The following is a 22,053-nucleotide window of genomic DNA, read 5'->3' on the forward strand; positions in this document are numbered from 1 at the left end:
GCCCGCTCGACTCGCCAGCTTCGTCGTGGTATGCAGTAGGGTCGGTTCAACTGAATCGGCCAAGCCCGATTCTCACAATTAATAATTCATTTATTCTCCATTTGATTCCATGGACAAATAATATTCATTTTGGCGCCAAAGTCCTATATCAACTCTCCTCCTTTCAAGTTTTCTAAGCTTCATAATTAAATTGTTGAAATTGGAACGAAATTTGAAAATGCTAATATAATAAGATTGTGGTTGTAATGACACTATTTATCATTTAGTACTGTAGCAGCGCTAAGATGTTCGGACACACAGTGTTGAGGTGTTCGAACAAGTAGTAGTAAAATTTTACTGATTTTGCTAAAATTCACTCCAGACCCTTAGGACTCATTCTAGAACACAAAATTTTATGCACTAAAAGACTTCCAAATATATGCAAATGAATTAAAAAAACAAAATTTTAAATCTTAACCTTTCAAAATTTTAAATCTTTACTTGTTATGATTTTGAATTGTTACACATTAAGAGTACTAATAATAAAAACATGTAAGCACTAAGATGTTAAGTAAATTGAAGCTAATTTGCAACTTAAGCTAAGATAGCCACATCCTTTTATCAATAACAAGGAAAAAATAATCTAATAAACCATCCATGAAAGGATAGTCCAAGTCACCAAACCAAGGATCAACATAAATGAAAAGGGGATTGAAAAAATAAAGAAATTTATTGATGAAGGAGAAGCCATGAAATGAATATTTTAGTAAATAACAAAGAAAAATACACAAAATACAAGTTTGAAAAACTCATCAAAGTTCTATAACAAAAAATAATGAATCACCAAACAATCTTCAATGCATTCAAATGGATTCTTCATAGGCTCTTAATCAAAAAATATAATGCATAAAGAAGCGATGCACATGCATGGTAGAAAGAGAACAATATTATAAATATCACGATAATTAAAATGATAAATGCTTCGCTTGAGACGGTTTTTTTATTGCTTTAAGAAGCAGTAAGAGAGCTCTCCCAAACTAAGCCAAAGAGTAAGATCATGAAATTAAATGCGGCTCTTATGAAGAATTAATCATGATTTCAAATATATAAAAATTATCACTTGCACAAGGCGACAAATCAACCATTTTTGTTTGGCTACTGTTTTTTCACTGTTTTTAAAAATTTTGGGCTAGAAAGTTATTTTTTTGAGGTATTTGAGCCATTAAATTAAAATAAACTCACACACATCATATAAGCAAGCTTTGAAACCGAGACCTCTTAATTAGTAGCCAAAGCTCCCAACTAAAAGATCATGAAAGCTATTTTTTACGATAATTTTTTTAATTTTTTTTTTACATAACAACTTTATAACTACCTTTATAAAAAAACTACAATTGTCCCAAATAAATCACTAATATCAGTTGAAGTTGATAAAATCCTCATTAGAATATTGTTAAAATAATTTTGAGATGAGGATATGAAAATTTCATGAACCTACATATCTTATTACATAGCAAAAAAATTATGCAATTTTAATTTCAAAGTTGTTTATTCTATTTTATATTGAAATAGTTTTTGGTAAAATAAAAAATTTTTATTGAGCTTATTTAAAAAAAAAAAATTAAGAATTTTAAAATTTTGCAATTTTGATGCATTTATCCTTATCCAAATATATATTCGGTTTATAACAATGCAGAGACCGGCCGGTAACCCGCACTTTATGGTGACCGCTAGTCTGTTGCTTCGCCCAGCTTGAAGCCCAGGGACAATCTGACGGATCTTAACCTACGGTAGCTACGAGCTTCCTCCACGAATGGAACGCCAACTGCAATGGACTATCCGCCGCGCGAAAAATTCCTTCGAAATGCTTTGCAGTTACGAGCTATCAATTCGTTGGAACAGCGCATTATGTATAAAAATGGCATTCTGTGTTCTCTCTGGCGGTGGCCGTCGTTTTCTCTCCGATCCGAATTGACAAAAAGACGAGGAGAATTCAAACCCGATTCCAAAACCTAGGACCTGTTGAGATCGCCGGCGAGGAAGAGATGGGGCCCAGGAAAGGAGGAGGGGTGGCGGCGCAGCCGGAATTTAGCCTGGCTAGGCTTTATTTCTGTTGCATGGTCGCCGGAGGGGTACAGTATGGCTGGGCTCTCCAGCTTTCTCTCCTCACTCCCTATGTCCAGGTTTTTTTCTTTTCTATTCCCCTTAACAATACTAACCTTTTCTATCCAATCAGCCCCTTTAATTCCCATTGTAGTATTTGCTATTGATCCAAATAGCACATTTCAAGACCTTACAGGGACAAAGTTAGGTGAGGATATCTTGATCAAAATTTGGTGGCAATAAGTCTTAAAAGTTTTTATTTATTTTGAGATAATTGTAATATGAAATTTAATTTTTTATCTATATATTTCACTTGTTATGATAAACTAAAGCTTTTATAGTTGATTTTATCAAAGTAACTTCAAAGATTTTGAAATTTATTATGATCAAATTTTAGTTAGGATATTATGATTCAAATTGTCTTAGCCTTCTAGCATTAATGATCTTTGATTTATGTCAAACACACTCGCTGGTTGGAACATTAATATGGGAGTGCTGCACTTATGTCACGACTCAACCCAACCGGAACAAATCCCTTCACGTCGGGCCGCGACAAAAATTTAAAATCCAGGATCTAGCTTTGGAATTTGCTTCAGACTTTCTTCCAAATAGCAAACATACATAAAACACAGAGCTACTATTAACATCCAAATATATAGAACAGATCATCCATATTTTCTTCTTTCATCAAAAGAATCATGTACAATATAGTGTATGGCTACAGACAGAAAGAACAGAACAGAAAAGCCATGACTGTACAAAAATCAAAAGTACAAAATACCTAATCTCAAATCAGACACAGAACGGCTAGTCCAAGACCTCATTCTCTTTTCCAGAACCTGAAAATCACGCAGATAATAAGAATGAGCTAACAACTCAGCAAGACTACACCAGCCAATCAAAATCTCCGGAAACACACAACCAAAATACATCCGAAGAGTAGCCGTACAGAATTCAGATAAGCGTATAAGCAGACAGAATACATATACAGAAGAACTGAATTCATATAGCAGAATATTCAAATCAGAATCATCTTCACATTACAGAACAGACAGAATCGTACAAATCCGTACAAATCATAAGCACATGGTCAAATCGGATAAAATCATATAATACATAATTCACATATAAGATCCCCGGACCCTGACAGAATCTTTACGAATTCTGGCCCCTTATGTCTTCCTTCCCTGACACAAACAGAATCTTTACGAATTCTGGCCCCTTATGTCTCTCTTCCCTGACACAGACATAATCTCAATGGATTCTGGCCCCTTATGCCTCCCTTCCCTGACACAGACAGAATCTCAACGGATTCTGGCCCCTTATGTCTCCCTATGTGCTTAAAGCACCAGAACAGAATAGATATACAGAATTTTCAGAACATAACTTGTTTTCAGATTTCCCGGACCCAGACAACGGAATCACAAAGGATTCCGGCCCCTTATAACTCCCTTCTGATATCGCAACACATCAAAACATTCGAATCATAAAAATCGAATACTTCAGAAAATTCGTCACCGGCATAACGGCAGTATACGGAATTTCCACAAAATTCATAAATTCAGAATTTTACCAAATTATCACAGACAGTATAAAACATCATTGTAAGACTTTCATTATACTGAAGCAACATTTTTCAACATCCAGATAATTCGTAATTCAATTAAAATACCGCAGAATTCAAAATACCTGGTAAAAATCTTCCAGAAAATACTCAAAAGGTGCAAAAACATCATCTCAGAAACATACCAAAAGTTACACGGTAAAAGTTTTACCGGTGCGAAGTTATACCAGTTTTTTCGCTAACGGAAAATGAATTTGAAACAGAAAATCCGTCAAAAATCATATTTCTGAAAATTGAGAAAGGCATAATGTGCCTTACCTCGAGTCGGTCAACTTTACCAACTACGGTGACGAACGAAAACTGGTCGAAGTAGCTTAAAAATCCACTTTTTCTTCCTCTTTCTTCGTTTTTCTCTCTCCTCAGCTTTCTCTCTATTTAGATATTTATTACGCAGGATCGTCCAGGACGATGTCCGATCGTCCCGGGACGACCTTCTCTGGACTCAAAACGTCCAGACGAAAATTAATTCCAATTTTCTTCGTCCCTGGACAATGCTCTCTGTTCGGTTCGTCCCGACGGTTCCAGGTTCGTCCAGACGAACATGCATATTTTCTCTGTTCGTACTGGCAGTTCGTCCGTACTAACCATACAAATTTTTAACATTTCTTCAGTTCGTTCAAACGGTTCGTCCCGTACTAACAGCACAAAATTTTTTATTTTTTTTGTTCAAACATAAATTGAAAATTTAAGGGTTTCACAACTTAAGCCCCCCATTTTTTTTTCTTTGTAATATATATCTAGATCTTCCATATTTATGCCATTAACATCCAACGATTTCCATTATAATAATATCACCCATATCTCAAGCATCATAACAAAACTAGACGTTGTATCTTTAATTTGGTTGTCGTAGGCAAAAATACATGAATTTATTAGTTCATTTTCTTGGACGATTGCTAGATATGAGTGGCATGCCATGGGTTCGAAAGACAGTATATGTCACCAATATAGGACTCGATGAATGAATTGACCTCAAATGAAACAAGTTTCAGAAGTTAAGATCTGTTAAGCATGTTTTGTATTAATAATAAATAGTTCATATATTAGTAACTAATTATAAACAGTAAGAGTAAGAATTTTTTTTTACATCATTAGTTTATAACAATAGTACTAAAAAGAAGCAAAAACAAAAGAGAATCTATTTAAATAAAGACAAATCTAACTCAACCAAAATACTTATAGATTTACAATATAAACTTAAGTACCGAATGCAATAAAATTATTAAAAAGTTTGCTACAGCAATGATGATCCATCAAATAACATGATAGAACTTGTTATAAGAAAGTTTTAATATGGTTCCAAAAAAAATCATATGAACTACACGAATCTCGAGACAATATTTGAATTAAAATTTTTTGAAATTAAAATCATGATCATCTGAACTCTAAATTTGACATGGTTGTAGTAGAATCGAGCAACTCGATGAGGTGAATCCAACGAGCCTAAGATCGCTCAATTCCGACATTGTTAAGGCACTTAATTGCTGGAAAAAAATATACTAATCAACCAATAAGGGTTCTAAGAGTTTTCTCTCACAAACTTCAAACTAACATAAAAGAGATATGCACTTCTTTACATAAAAAGCCTTGTATGGTGCCATTTCAATAGTAATTTAGAAATTATTGTTGTAGCTATTGCGGGCGAGAATATAAGCGGCAGTAGAGTAAGAGAATAAAACGTCTTAGCGATGTACATATATTTGGAACACCAACAAATATGTGTGAGGGAGAAAAAACACCATAAGTTTTTACATGAAAATCCCAAAAAGAAAAAAACCACGGTACCTGGCCCAGATGAGAAATTTCCACTAAGTTTGAATGAATTACAAACCGTGATTCACTCCTTTACTTGGAAACGATGGAATTATAATAGATTGGAGAATCGAGCAGATGTTTGGCGATGTTCGACGAAAAAGAGGAAGTCTGGCGGTGGTTGGAAGAACTAAAGCGGTGGTTGACGAATGGGCGAAAGTCTGGCGGTGGTCAACAAACAGAAGGAAGTCCGGCAGTGATTGGGAAGAACTCCTACGGTGGTCGACGAATGGGTGGAAGTCTGGCGGTGTTCGACGAATAGACGGAAGTCCGACGATGGTCGGGAAGAACTCCGACAGTGGTCGACGAATGGGTGGAAGTTCGGTGGTGGTCGGGAAGAACTCTGGTTGTGATTGTTGGGAAGTAATCTCCTAAATTCCTCTCTTCTCTTTCTCCTTTTCTCCATCTTCTCCTCATGTAAAGAATGTGGGGCTATTTATAATTTTTTTAGTGGCATGACTTGTAAATATGGGGAGGATCAATGTCAAGTTGAAAGTGTTAGAATAAATGGCTGATATTAACTTCTTCAATCATAAACCATTGATCGAGCATTAAGTGCCTTAATGTTGTCCATATATATACACGGCCTCAATAAAATTAAGTATATTAATTAGATCAAATAAGTATATGTAATTTTTAATTACATATAAACATTACGACCTACTGCTAATTAGATTGTATATAAGATTGGTGTTTCTGTTGATTCAGGTGATATTAACAAAAATAAATATCAACTTGATTTATAAATATATATCAGTTTATATATATTATATATAATATGTATTTCATATTGGGCTTTGGAATCCAAAATATTATATGTCATAATGACATAGGATATAATATAAAATAAGATTATATATATTTTGTGTTATTATTAGTAAATTGAATATTATAACTTCTATGATAACATAATGATGTTTAAATTAATATTAATTAAACGTAACTTAATAATTAGACATAACTTAATAACCAATTTATTAGCAATAAGTAATCTTATATTAATGATAATACACCCCGCATCTCTACCATATATTAATATTAATTAAGTTATTATTATTGTAGTATATTTTTTACTTTTTAAATTTTTAAAAAATATAAAAAAAATTCATAAAATTCTGGAATGACCTTTTGAATTCTTATATTTATTTATTTATTAAATGAAAATAATTGATTTTTGTCTATTAAATTCAAAAAATTATATTTAAATTTTTTAAAAAATCATAGAAATTTTTAGAGAGATTTTTTATCTCCCCCCTATTTTTTACTTTTTAAATTTTTAAAAAATATAAAAAAAATTCATAAAATTCTGGAATGACCTTTTGAATTCTTATATTTATTTATTTATTAAATGAAAATAATTGATTTTTGTCTATTAAATTCAAAAAATTATATTTAAATTTTTTAAAAAATCATAGAAATTTTTAGAGAGATTTTTTATCTCCCCCCTCCTTACAACTATAAATACCCCCCCTTAGGGTAGGAGAAAAAACACAATCTCTTGTGACAATTCAAACCTTTCTTTTGAATAGGTAGCTCGGAGGGCGTTGATAGCGATCAAAGCATTGCCCTCTTGTGCTGGTTCTTCCTTGGTTTGGTAGCTCGGAGGACTTTAAAGGTGATCAAAGCATTGTCCTCTTGTGCCGATCCCAGCTCCCCGTTGGATTAGTAGCTCGGAGGGCGTTGATGGTGAACAAAACATGATTTTCTTGCAAAAGTTAGAAACAACCCTACGGTGGCCTCTCCTGGAGTGAGATTTGGCGGTAGCAACACTTGAAAAGAAATCCGATAATGACAAGCAGACAGACGGAAGTCTAATAATGGTTGGTGATTGAATGGAAGTTCAGTGACGGTCAGCATCCAGGTGTTGGTCCAATGATGATCAGGCAGACTTTTGTTGATGGTTGAGCAATGAGACGATGATAAAGATCGAGCAGTATTATGTTGGAGATAGTATACATGTATGTTGATGGCGACAAAAAATGAATAACTTGATGGAGTAAATTGAATATTGTGTTGACCTCAACAGTCTTGCAACATATTCATGATGTCAACTGAGCAGAATTTCTAATGGTCTGGTGGTGGTTTATAGAAAATATATGCTACTCATTGCTCTAAAAAGATCTGATTGGGCTCATACTCAATCAGGAATCATCACAATGTACGAGATATAATTGTTGAAAGTATTTCACTTCCTATAATTCATTTTAGATGATGAGAATATATGTTTGAATTTGATGTATAATCATGTAATAACATTGTATATGACTTTGAGAAATTTTTATGAGCTTAATATTTGTTTGAAATAATGAATGTTTCATTCTCTTTTAAGAATGTTTGTGAATTAAAAGTTTTTTAAATCCCCCCCCCCCCCCCACGAGAAACCAAATTATTTATGTATTTTCGAGATATGTTGCCCCCCTTGTGAAGTAGCTAATTTATAAAATTTTATTTCTTAAATAACATTTAATCTTTTGATATATTTGTTCCTTTTTAGGCTTCTAGCCTTCTATGATCTTTAAATGAGTGGTGATCTTGTTGAATACTTTCTTTCATGGAGACTTTCTAGTGAGGACTTTGTCCACCACTAGCTTCCCTTTGTGGCTACCTCATATGCAGGCTTTCGAGATAGAGCATCGCTCACTTGCATTGAAATTTGAAAATATAGAGAAAACCCATAAGAGATGTTTGCCCTATTCGAGGTTGTTTATCAGAGAGTTTCTCGATGATACTAACCTGTTTAGAAGAGGTCGAGAGAATCCACCAAGGATGTTTAACCTATCCGAGGTTATTTATCAGAGCATTGCTCAATAATATTAACTTGTGTGGAAGAGGTCAAGAGAATCCACTAAGGATGTTTAACCTATTTGAGATTATTTGTCAGAGCATTACTCAATGACATTAACATGTGTAAAATAGATCGAGAGAATCCGCTAAGGATGTTTAATCTATTCAAGGTTGTTTGTCAAAGCATGCACAATGACATTAACATGTGTAGAAGAGGTCAGAAAATCTACAAGAATGTTTGACCTATTCAAGGTTGTTTGTTAGAATATTGTTCAATGACGTTAATCTATGTGGAAGAGATCATATTGACCCTTGAGATTGATCATCTAGTGATTAAGATATAATAAAATGTATTTCTTGAATGATAGATTTCATAGATTATTTCAGCCTATGTTGTGATGAAACAAGATTGTAATAATAATGGACAAATAAAATCTTACTATTTTGTCGTATAATGATCCCATGGGATAACTTGGAGATATGAGGTATACATAATAATCAAAGCATATAGGTTATATAATTTAAAAGAAAAAAAAAAACTACTCATGATACTTGCGAATGTTGGTGGTGGTTTTTAAATGGGGCTCCGAAATTCTTTTTAAGTCTTATACTCACTTGATTCTTAGTCCACATTCCAGGTTTTCAAAGATCCTCCATAGAGGAGGTTCTTGAAGGACATCTTTATTCTATAAATCATAATTTTTGATATACAGGGTGATAGATGGCCGTGGTTGAGCTCGCCTAAGATAGCAAGATTTTGCCACTTGTTGATTTCCCTACACTTCACCAACTCCATCCAGAGTTGGGAATTTTATCTTGAGATGTGGCACTGAGGTGATAACTTCAAAAATTGATCGCAAAGGTATCCTGAAAATAATGTTATATGTTTTCGACTTAACGTTAATGAATTGAACCGAATGAGTAACATACTAAGGGAATTCCCCCAATGTGATAGGGAGAGTAATTGTCCCCTCAACTCGTACTGGTCGATTATCAAATCCATATAATGGTCCAGCGGCATGTTGAAGTTTTCTCTGATTAAACCAATATTAAGAAATGTTGAGTAGAATAAAACATCTACAGAGCTTCCATTATTAATTAAAATTCTTTTGACATTGTAGCATGGATCTCCAATATTAGCATTGATAACAAGCGTATCTTGGTGTGGAGTATGGATCCTTTTTAAGTCAGAATCGTTAAATATAATGGAATTGATCAGCTCGTGCTTTTTCTAGTGTTGGCTCCTCTGGGGTAATAAGGAGAACCTGATGGGACATTAGAGGTCCTCCAGCAATAATTTCAATTTCTCTAATCATTTGACAATTATTTGACTGCTATTGTTATTATTATTGATTTTGCCCCCAGCACAATTAATTTCATTTCTAACTTGTGGATTTTGAATGAATTGACAAAGATATCCTTGTGTTAACCTTTCAATTTCTTCCTTTAATTGTTTGCAAGCTTCAATTGTCACGACCCAACCTGACCGGGACGGATCCCGCTCGCATCGGGTCGTGATCCATACTCAAACTGACTGAACTGATTCCAGGATCTGGCTTTGGAATTTGTTCAGAACTTTCTTCCAAACATTTACACACAGAAACAGACACACAGAGCTACTATAAACATCAAAATACAGCGGAACAGATCATCTATCTTTTTCTTCCTCAAAAGAATCATATACAAATACAGCTCATGGTTTTTAGACAGAAAGAAAAACAGAACAGAAAATTCATGACTGTACAAAAATCAAAAGTGCAAAATACCTATAACAGATCAGACTCTGAACTCTTACTCCAGGACTTCCTTCCCAATTTCAGAAATCGTACAAAAATCTAGCGGCATAACCGCAGTATACGGAATTTACACAAAATTCACAGATTCAGAAATTTACCAATTTACCAGAGAACATTCACAACAACATTAAAAGACTTTTATTCTACTGCCCAGACAATTTCAGACATCATCAGAAATTACAGTCAAAAGAAAACACCGCCGAATCAAAACTATCCGGTCAAAATTCTTCAGAAAATAATCAAAATGTGCGCACTCATCAGAAGTGAGCTGAATACCTGATAATCCAGAAGACTTCCGGCTCAAAGCGTCTGCTACCACATTGGCCTTACCAGGCTGATACTGAATCGTTAGATCATAATCCTTGATCAATTCAAGCCATCTTCTTTGTCTCAAATTTAGATCCTTCTTAGTAAAAATATACTTCAAGCTCTTATGATCCATAAAGATCTCACATCTGATGCCATACAAGTAGTGATGCCAAATCTTCAAAGCAAATACAACTGCAGCCAATTCCAAATCATGTGTCGGATAATTCTTTTTATGTGATTTCAACTGTCTAGAAACATAAGCAATTATCTGACCATGCTGCATCAGAACACAACCCAAACCTTTCAGTGAAGCATCACTGAAGACCTAAAATCCTTACGTACCTGACGGAAGTACCAACACTGGAGCAAAAGTCAAACAATCCTTCAACTTCTAAAAACTAGCTTCACACTCCAGTGACCAAACAAAAGCTACTGACTTCTGAGTCAGTCTCATCAGAGGTGCAGAAATCTGAGAAAATCCCTTCATAAACTTTCTATAATATTCGGTCATACTCAAGAAACTACGTATCTCAAATACCGTAGTAAGCCTTGGCCAATTAGCAACAGCTTGAATTTTTTGGGGATCAACAGAAATACCTTCGCCGCTCACCATATGACCCAGAAAAGAAATGCTCTTCAGCCAGAATTCACACTTGGAGAATTTAGCATACAACTGATGCTGCCTCAAAGTCTCCAACACACTCTTCAAATGTCTGACATGATCTTCCTCAGAAGAAGAATATACTAGAATATCGTCTATAAAGACGATCACAAACTGATCCAGATAGTCCTTGAATACTCTGTTCATCATATCCATAAAAACAGCGGGTGCATTGGTTACTCCAAATGACATAACCAAAAACTCGTAGTGCCCGTACCGAGTACTGAAAGCTGTCTTCATCACATCAGCTTCATTTACCTTCACTTGATAGTATCCAGATCTCAAATCAATCTTTGAGAATACAGAAGATCCAGCCAACTGATCAAACAAATCATCAATCCGTGGCAACGGATATTTATTCTTGATAGTGACTTTATTCATATCTCTATAGTCAAAGCACATACGCAGTGTCACATCCTTCTTCTTCACAAAAAGAACAGGTGCTCCCCAAGAAGAAACACTAGGACGGACAAATCCTCTATCCACCAACTCCTGGAGCTGAACTTTCAACTCCGAAAGTTCCTTCGGTGTCATCCTGTACGAGCCTTAGATATCGAAGCTGTACCCGGAAAAACATCAATACAGAACTCAACATCTCTATCCGGAGGTAATCCAACCAACTCTTCAGGAAATACATCTGGAAAATCTCGTACAACTGGGATATTAGAAATAGAATCCGAATCTACATTCATATCCCGTACTGATGCCAAAAACACCGAACAGCCCTTCTTCCACATTCTCCTGACTTCCAACACAGAAATTAAACAGGATAAAACTCTTTTTAACTTGAAATACACATCTTTCACCATCCATAAGCAAGCTCACTTGTCTCTTCAAACAGTTAATCTGAGCCTCATACAGACTCAGTTAATCCATACCCAAAATTACGTCATACGAAGAAATCAGCAACAAAATCAAACACGACTTCCACTTCTTGCCAGCAATATCAATTTCACAGAAACAAAACTTTCAGGCAATCAAATTATTCCCAGCCGGCAAAAGAACGGAAAGAGAAACCGGTAGCGTAACAGAATCCAGATGCAAAGCATCAAAATAGCGCTTGGAAATAAACGAGTGACTGGCTCCAGAATCAAACAAAACACGATAGGGATGATCAAAAATGTAAACCATACCTGTCACCACATCCAGAGCATCTCGAGCCTCTTGCTGATTCAAACTATACACACGTGGCTGAGCTGGAGCTGGAGCTGCAGAACTACCAGACTCCCTCTGATTACCACTAGGTGGTCTCCTCGCCACAGAACCCAAACCACCAGCTCTACCAGATGAGCCTTAAAAAACAGTACGTGGAGGAACTGTCCTCGGTCTTCCTGCTGATCTAGCAAAGCTCTCTGATCTTGACTCAGATTGTCGGTCAAATCCAGCTTATGGACACTCTGTAATCCGATGTCCTGGTTGATCACATCTGAAACACTGACCAATCATCCTATAGCACTGGCCAAAATGTCGTCGTCTGCAAGTTTGATACACAGGTTCCCCACTGACTGACCCAGAACTGGTCACACTGCCACTACCAGAAACTGTAGTGGATCCCGACTGTCCACTCTTCTTGGAGTCTCCAAAAACAAATCTCTTCTTTCTAGAAAAACTACTGCCAGAAGCATCACCACTGAATATCTTCCTACTAGCAGTCCACCGCTGCTGAGTAGCCATCAGATCGTTCTCTATCAGATGAGCTCTCTCAATAAGCTCAGAGAAATCAGAAATATGAAATGGTACCAGGGGCTGCCTCAGACTATCTCGTAGTCCCCTCAAAAATCTATAGCACTTCTCAGCAGAAATACTGGCCAATTGTGGAGCATATCTGGCTATAGCAGTAAACTCTGCCTCGTACTGCATCACTGTCCTGCTCCCCTGAATCAACCTCAGAAAAGTCTCCTGTATTTGCTGTCTTGCAAAAGGGGTACAAACTACGATCGAAATACTTCAGAAAATTCTTCCCAAGTAATCAAAGAGTTCAGTTTACCTTGGAATTTCTCCTCCTGCTAGCCCGTCCACCAGCGCTCTGCTTCCCCATCCAACAGAAAAACTGCTAATGGTACCTTCCTATCCGGAGGACATTGCATACTGTCAAATGTCTTTTCCAATCTTCTCAACTATTCCTCAGCTGCTCTGGGCTCAACAGTGCCCTCAAACCTCGGAGGCTTCAATCTCAGAAACATTTATAGATGTCTATCTACATCTTCAGATCTAACAGTAGATGCTCTATTCTGAGTCTCGCTCATCATCTGAGCAACCAACATAGCAAACTGTGAAACTATATCAGAACCAACCACTGGGGCAGTACTGTTCACAGGAGCTGCCTGACTAGCACTCTGCCTATCAGTCATATATGGATCTGGTAGATCCATAATCATACAGAATGCAACTATGCACATGCATATAAAACAAAAATAATGAAAATCCAAACAAACAGAAACTACCCCGACAGACTTACAGATCAATTCCTATAGCTCTGTCTTACAATCCAAATTCCAAAACAATTGCTCTGATACCACTCGAATTTGTCACGACCCAACCCGACCGGAACGAATCCCTTCGCGTCGGGCCGCTACAAATAAAAAATACAGTATCTAGTTTTGGAATTTGCTTCAGATTTTCTTCCAAATTTCAGACATACAGAACATAAAATACAAAGCTACTATAACTTCCAAATATACATAACAGTTTATCTATCATTTTCTTCTTTCATCAAAATAATCCTGTACAATACAGTGCATGGCTACCAACAGAAAGAACAGAACAGAAAAGTCATGACTGTACAAAAATTAAAAGTATAAAATACCTAATCACTGATCAGACACAGAACTACTAGTCCAAGATCTCCTTCCCTTTACAAGAACCTGAAAACCACGCAGATAATAAGGATGAGCTAACAGCTCAGCAAAACTACACTTACCAATCAAAATCTCCAGAAACACACATCAGAAAATACCTCAGAAGCAGTTATTCCAATAACTGTATAGAATTCAAATAATCTTACAGAAATCGTATAGTCAACTGAATACAGATACTTGATCAAACCGAAATCACCCCACTGATACAGTAAAAAGGAATCCTATTCATATAACAGAATATTCAAGTCATATTTCACAAAACAACAAAATCGTACAAAACAATCAGAAATCATACAGAACAGATTTTCAAATCAGATAAAATCACCTTTCAATATCAGATCACATATCACATAACCCCTGACCCTAACAGAATCTCGACGAATTATGTCCCCTTATGCCTCCCTTCCCTGACACTGACAGAATCTCAGCGGATTCTGGCCCCTTATGTCTCAATTTGTGCTTATAACACCAGAACAAAACAGATATACAGAATTTTCAGAACATAACTTGTTTTCAGATTTCCCTGACCCAGACAACGGAATCACAAAGGATTCCGGCCCCTTATAACTCCCTTCTGATATCACAGCACAACAAAACATTCAAATCAGAAAATCGGATTACGTCAAAAAAATCGTCGACGACATAACGGCAGTATATGGAATTTATACAGAATTCACAGATTCAGAAATTTACCAAATTACCACAGATAATACAAAACAGCATTGGAAGACTTTCATTGTACTGAAGCAACATTTTTCAACATCATGATAATTCATATTCAATTAAAACACCGCAGAATTTAAAATAACCGGTGAAAATCTTCCAGAAAATACTCAAAACGTGCACAAATATCATCTCATAAACATATCAAAAGTTACGCGGTAAAAAGTTCATCAGTGCGAAACGAAACCAAATATTCGCTAACGGAAATAAAATCCGAGACAGAAAAGTCGTCAAAATTCTTGTTTCTAAAAATTGAGAAAGGCGGAATGTGCCTTATCTCGAGTCGGTCAACTTTTCCAACTACAGCGACGGACGAAAAAGGACCGAAGTCGCCCAAAAATTACTTTTTCTTCTTTTTCCTTCGATTTTCTCTCCTGGGCTTTCTCTCTCTTCAAAAAGATCTCAAACCATTATATATGCATGCAGATCGTCCCTGACGAAGTGTAATCGTCCCGGGACGATTTGCCCTCTGGACGAATTTTGTCCAGACGAAATAGTTATCGTTCCTAGAGGAGTTGCCCTTTGGAGAAATTTCGTACGGACGAACCCTACTTCGTCCTCGGACGAATCTCCCAGCCAGCCATTCATGTACTGATTGTCCCAGGACGATCCAACTTCGTTCTGGACGATCCTGGAAGGAAAACATGGAAAAATGGCTCTCACAAGGAAGAACTCTGGCAATGGTCGACGTATGGGTGGAAGTCCGGCGGTGGTCAACGAATAGGTAGAACTCCAACGGTGGTAGAAAAGCATGAGGAAGTTCGACGGTGGTCGGGAAGAACTCCGGCGGTAGTCGACGAATGAGTTCTATGGTGGTCGACGAACATGTGGAAATTCGGTGGTGGTCAACGAATAGGTGAAAGTCTGACGGTGGTTGGCAAGAACTCCATGGTGGTTGGCGAATGGGTGGAAGTCTGACTGTGTTCGGGAAGAACTTCGACGAGCGGAAGTCCGTTGGTGGTCGAGAAGAATTCCAATGGTGGTCGTCGGCAAGTATGGGCGGAAGTGGCGTGACTTGTAAATATGGGAGGATCAAGGTCAAGTTGGGAGTGTTAGAATGGATGGCTGATATTAACTCCTTCGATCATAGACCATTGACCGAGCATTTAAGTGTCTTAATGTTATCAGAATTTGATGATCTTGGGCTTGTTGGATTCATCTTGTCGAGCCGCTCGATTCAACTATAAGCATTTCATATTCGACGGTTATTTATTTATCCAATTAATATTTTGAAGCCTCCAAATATGTCTTGGACCATTGATTTGGTTTCATTTGGGCTCGGATTGGATTGTGTTACGGCGGTTCCTCCTGAACTGCCTCTTGAGGCGGTTCCCCCTGAACCGCCTCAGCCCAGGAAGGAAGGGCCGGCCATGGTATATCAAAGGAGGCAATTTCGCCTCCTTTCTTGCCCAAATTGAATTACCGCCTAAGGGTGGGGTCCACGGGATTTGAATTTATTTGAAATTATTTTTAGGAAAGATTTGAGGTGGAAAAAGTCTTTAAATAGGAGAGGTAAGAGGAAGAGAGAGGCATGCAAGTATTGTTTTCTTCTTGGAGTTTCTTGGGTGTTTTGGGCTCTAGACTCTCTTGTCTAGAGATTTGGGAGAGACGATCCTCCTCTCGAATTGAGGATCACTTGTATCTTGATTTCGTATTGCTTTTGCTTTGTTTCCCTTATTGCAATTTAGTGATTTGGGGCTGATTTCGCCCAGATTTTGGTTGAATTCTCGCTGTTTTGTCTCCAATTAGTGATAGGTTTGCTTGCGAACTCAAGTATTCCCTTGGGGTTACTTGCGAACTCAAGTATTTCCTATCAGATTGATTTTGGTGTTAATGGGTCAACTCTTCGAGATGTTCAATTTGACTATATATATATATATATATATATATAAGATTGAAGGTAGTGCTTCTAGTTTCCTCTTCATATTTTTCCTGATTTGATGCAGACGCTTGGGATACCACATTACTTGGCTTCCGTTACGTGGCTTTGTGGACCCATTTCAGGGCTGCTTGTAAGTATTTTAAAGCTATGTTTTTCCAGTTTATATTTCTGTCTTGAAGGGATTAATGGCAACATCTAATCCTTTTTGCATATGCTTAGGTTGCACCTACTGTTGGTTTATTGAGTGATAGATGCAGATCAAGATTTGGCAGAAGGAGGCCATTTATTCTTGCTGGATGTATTACTATCTGTGTTGCTGTGAGTACTTGTTTATCCCCTTATGATTTAATTCTTCTACCTACCAAACGCAACATAAGAATTTGATGTTCGTCTTGTAGGTGATTTTGATTGGGTTTTCATCAGACATAGGATCTGCATTGGGTGATACAATGGAGAATTGCAGGTTATATCATTTATTATACTTTTACAAATCCCATCCATGATTCTATGATTTGGGTTCCAAGTCCTCATGAGTTTGAAAGTTCATACAGCACATATATTGGTCCTCGATGGAAAGCTGCTATTATCTATGTGGTGGGTTTTTGGGTTCTCGATTTTGCTAACAATGTCGTACAGGTTCGTATGATTTTCAGGAAATCTTCTTCTCAATAATCTGTAAATTTGGAATTATAAAACGTTTTAATCATGAAGCATGTGAAATTGCAATTATTATCATCATCATTAGTCTTATCCCCGTTCTTTGGGGATAGCTTATGTGGAATTAAAGTCTCGATCCTAACTGTTTACAACTGATTACAGAGTCCAACACGTGCAATGATGGCTGATCTCTCTGGTAAGTTCAAATTCTACTGCCATTATATGGCTTCATTTGAGACGATTTTTTAATTGCTTTCTAAAACAGTTTTTTAGTACAAAAATTTTTTAAACTAAAATATTTTGAACTAGAAAGCTACTTCAAAAGCAGTAAGAAAGCGGACACAAAGGAAGCCTATGTTAGACATGTTCCATTGTTTCGGTGATGAAGTATGCTTTATAAGTGCTTTGCTGGCGTAACATCATTGAAGTAACTGATAAAATTGCCATTTTTGTGCTAGGAAAACATGGATGTAATGCAGGAAATATAATCTATGCCTTTTGGATGGCCTTTGGAAATGTCCTAGGCTATTTATCTGGGGCTGTTGGAGGCTGGTATAAGTAAGTTGGACATGATGCTTGCATAAAAATTATATCAATAATAGTAAATCCACAGTTTGCAAGCTTTCAAATAAGGCTCTTAATTAACGGAGTTTTCACAGATGGTTTCCTTTCCTAATGACAAATTCTTGTTGTGAAGCCTGTGCTAATTTAAAGGGTGCCTTCTTGGTTGCAGTTGTAAGTTCCTTTTTTTTTGCTGCTCATTACAACATAAGCTTATGCAAGTACTAATTGCAACTATAATTTCTGTATGCAGGTTTTCCTGTCTCTTTGCTTAACGGTGAGTCTAACATGTGCAAAAGAAGTTTCTCTCTCTGAATTGGACCCGGCATCTGTGTGGCAGGAAAATTATGGATTACTTTCTTTGTTAAAAGCCTTTAAAAGCTTGCCAGTTGGAATGTTGTCTGTGCTTCTTGTGACATCTATTACTTGGGTATGTTTTTATACTATTTTTACTAGTTTTCTCAGATCTTTTACTGACATGAATCACCGCAAATGTAGATGGCCTGGTTTCCCTTCCTTCTTTATGACACAGACTGGATGGGACGAGAAATCTACCGTGGTGATCCCAATGGAACAAAGGCTGAAATTGATGCTTACAACAACGGTGTCCAACATGGTGGATTTGGCTTGCTCCTGAATTCGGTAATAGAGCTAGCATTGTTGAACCTTCTACTAAATTTTCATTCATTCTTCATCTGACATCTTATAGTTGAGACAGAACAATCTCACCTGACACATTTGTTTCCAAATTTTAGATTGTTCTTGGGGTCAGCTCAATTTTTCTTGAGCCTATTTGCCGGAAATTCACTTCAAGGATTGTTTGGGTCCTTGGCAACTTCACCGTTTTCATTGCCTTGGTCGCAATTACAATTCTAAGTCTGATTTCTAAGAATCTACATGCTGAAAGCATGAGTACTGTATTTGGAGAACTTGGAGTAAAAATTGGAGCTTTGGTTATCTTCGCAGCTCTTGGGTTTCCTCTAGCTGTTCGTATTATTCTTTCAAGCTTTCAATTCTACTAAACCTTCCACATCAGTTATACAAATGTCATATTTTCTGGTTGCAGATTCTGTTTAGCATTCCCTTCGCCAGTGCGGCGCAGCTTGCTGTGAACGAGGGAGGCACCAAACAGGGTACGACATTTATATACATTATACTTGCACTGTATTACTTCTTAAAGAACATATTCGTTAGGCTTCTAATGCCTGAATGCTGATAAAACCTATAAATTGAGCTTGGAATTTATCTATTTGATGATCTTTGCAGGACTGTGCATTGGTATTTTGAACATCTCCATTGTCATTCCCCAGGTATGTTGCAAGACTACAATCTGAGCTCACGTAATGCACCTAAAATGGCTTATTGTCGTTCTCGAATCATGTAGAATTGTTATGCTCATAAAAAGTTAATTACTGTAGAACACATTTTTTCTCACTAGACATTTGCATGAGGATGTACCTTGGTATATACTTTTTGCTAATGATATTCTTCTCGTTGATAAGACAAGAGAGGGAGTTGAAGGTAAACTTGAATTATAGAGGTCAACCTTAGAGTCTAAAGGTTTTCGCTTGAGTAGATCTAAAACTGAATATATGGAGTGTAATTTTAGTAGCAATAGACCTAGTGAGGAGATTGTGACTTTGGGCGATCAAGTTATTAATAAGAGTCCATGTTTTAGATATCTGAATCTATCGTTCAAAGTGATGGTGAAATAGATGATGATGTTATCAGCAGAATTCAAGTTGGATGGTGTAAGTGGAGGAATGCATCGGGCTTGTTGTGCGATAGAAAAGTCCCCCTCAAACTTAAGAAAAAATTCTATAAGATGGTGGTGAGACCTGCAATGCTTTATGGTTCCGAATGTTGGCCATTAAGAGAGAAGCATAATACTAAGTTAAGTGTTGCAGAGATGGAACAATTATTAGGTCCTCCGACCGGACGTAGAGGAATGTCCGGTCGGCACTAAATCCCGCCAAAAAACTCGGTATTTGCTCGATATTGCTAGGTATTATTTGATAATAACGAGGAATACCGCTCTTTGAAGACCAATACCGAGCTATACCGAGCAATACCGTTATTGCTCGGTATAGCTCGGTATAACTCGGTATTGGGTCTTCACATGATGGTATTCCTCGTTATTGTTTGGTATTGCTCGGTATTTCTCGTTTTTTGGCGCGATTTTAGCTCCGACCGGACGTAGCTCTACGTCCGGTCGGAGGACCTAATAATTGTTCGCAGAGATGAGGATGCTGAGGTGGATGATTGGCTTTACCCTTAGAGATAGGATAAGAAATGAGCATATACGTGAAAAGGTTGGAGTAGCTTCAATGAAAGATAAGATTAGAGAGAGTCGCCTTAGATGTTTTGGTCACATTAAACGGAGGCCTTCCGATGACCCGGCAGGAAAGTTTAGGTATTAAATTTGACTTATGTTAAGAAACGTAGAGGTAGACCTAAAAAGACTTGGTTAAAAAATATTAGAAATGATCTTTCTTTATTAAATTTAAATGAGAATTTGACTTTTAACATGACACAATGGCGAAAAAGGATTCATGTAGCCGACCTCACGTAGTGGGACCAAAGGCTTGATTTTGTATTTTTCTCAGTACTGTTATGATCCAACTGACTACTTCCCAAATTGAAATTTGATATGCAGGTGATCGTTGCACTTGGTGCTGGTCCATGGGATGCTATCTTTGGCACTGGTAACATTCCAGCGTTTGTTCTGGCTTCAGCTTTTGCTCTAACAGGAGGCTTTATTGCCCTTGCTGTTCTACCGAAGCCCCCCACATCATCCTTGAACTACGGATATGGGCCTGTGCAAGATCGTTAAAGAAAAAAAACATATAGGAAAAATAACAGCTGTAATCAAAGAGCATAAATTCCTATATGATTTGATGAGAATATTACATAATATATATAGCCAAAAACAAGAATGAACTAGCAGACCATCGAACATCCTGGAGGTGAATCTAATATGAATAAAGTTGGAGAGCAAGAACATAACATTCAAACTAACATATTATAGCTTTTATTATGAAATCAATCTCTTTTAATACAGTAATTCTTTAATTCCCTCTCTCTAGTTTGAGAGTAAGGCTTCGTTGGGATAGTGTTTGTACTGCTTTCTAAAATAACTTCTTAGTACAAAAATTTTTGAATTAAAAAATTTTGTACTAAATGTTGTTTTAAAAAACAGTTAGAAAGCTGTCACAAACTAAGTCTAAGGTTTCATTTGCAACAACTTTATTATTGCTTTTTAAAGTGATTTTTTAGTATAATAAATTTTTTAACTAAAATTTTTTGTACTAAAAAATTGTCTTAAAAATCAGTAAGAAAGTTGTCCAAATATCATGAAGTCCCAATTTGTTGTGTAGTGTCATAAATTGTTATGTCTAGGGTATATAAGGAAAAATCATATTTTCTATTTTTTTGAACCACATGACCATTTATTGTAGTGTATTTTGTATGATCATGAAAATTGGTGTTAGTAGTGATGGATATTGTTGTTTGATTGCTCAGTGATAAGTTCTATGTGTTATAAAGTGTTCTGCTCCACTCACATACTATAGGTTCTTCCTCTTACAGAATAGCTTCATCCTCTATACTAAGATTAAATCACGATCATTGGTTTGTAATAAACTAATGAGTACTCTTGTATTTAATACTCTGCAATGAGATGTATTGGGTAGATGAGAAAATACTCAATAGTGTTCCTTCGTGAATTAGTTCACTCTTATTTTCTATGCTGTAGTTTATTTATCTATGCATGTATCATAGATCATTATTATGGTATCAGAGATCTGCAACTCTATTGGCCCCTTCTTTTAGCTACTTCATGTTTGATTTTGTTTATTTGCAATGGATCAATCTGTTGATTCCATTTCTTCCCGATCTTCTTCACATTTACTAACTGGTATTGTTATACCTCCTCAACTCAAGTTCTTGATGCCCAATGTTAAATCTATGATCAGTGTATAGTTAATCACCGACAATCACCCTATTTGGTGATCACAAATCCTCAAACTATTTTCTGCAAATGATTTTGAAGGGTTTTTAGATGGCACTGCTCTAAACCACTCAAACAACTTATTCTTCCAAATGACACAATAAGTAGCAATCCCCAATTTCACACTTAGATGCTCATCGGCCAAAACCTAGCTGTTGCTTTGTATTCCACCATTTCAACATCTCTGCTTCTCTATGTCCTTAACATTGACACATGTCATGCTATCTGGACAACCATTGAATAGAGATTACAATCCATAAATCATTCTCACATTCTACAACTGAAAGAACAAGTT

General features: G+C 36.5%; 1 protein-coding gene across 1 annotated transcript; it reads left to right on the forward strand.

Annotated features, from left to right (window-relative positions):
• The first annotated feature begins 1,726 nt into the window (after positions 1-1,726).
• On the forward strand, positions 1,727-20,679 carry LOC110108834 (sucrose transport protein SUT1). Its single transcript, XM_020839665.2, has 14 exons — positions 1,727-2,162; positions 16,596-16,661; positions 16,751-16,849; positions 16,930-16,994; positions 17,083-17,167; positions 17,351-17,384; positions 17,647-17,746; positions 17,848-17,923; positions 18,003-18,179; positions 18,248-18,391; positions 18,505-18,735; positions 18,816-18,882; positions 19,016-19,059; positions 20,406-20,679. The coding sequence occupies exons 1-14, from the start codon at positions 2,025-2,027 to the stop codon at positions 20,580-20,582; spliced, it is 1,503 nt and encodes a 500-aa protein (XP_020695324.1). The 5' UTR covers positions 1,727-2,024; the 3' UTR covers positions 20,583-20,679.
• The last annotated feature ends 1,374 nt before the right edge of the window (positions 20,680-22,053 follow it).

This window comes from Dendrobium catenatum, unplaced genomic scaffold, assembly GCF_001605985.2.
Source record: "Dendrobium catenatum unplaced genomic scaffold, ASM160598v2 fragScaff_scaffold_1056, whole genome shotgun sequence".
NCBI lineage: Eukaryota > Viridiplantae > Streptophyta > Magnoliopsida > Asparagales > Orchidaceae > Dendrobium > Dendrobium catenatum.

Excerpts from the sequence above, each read along its gene's own strand:
- LOC110108834 (XM_020839665.2), top strand. The coding sequence starts at position 2,025 with ATGGGGCCCAGGAAAGGAGGAGGGGTGGCGGCGCAGCCGGAATTTAGC. Across the intron at positions 16,662-16,750 it reads GACCCATTTCAGGGCTGCTT|GTTGCACCTACTGTTGGTTT; the intron begins GTAAGTATTTTA and ends GCATATGCTTAG. Across the intron at positions 18,180-18,247 it reads TTGTGACATCTATTACTTGG|ATGGCCTGGTTTCCCTTCCT; the intron begins GTATGTTTTTAT and ends CCGCAAATGTAG.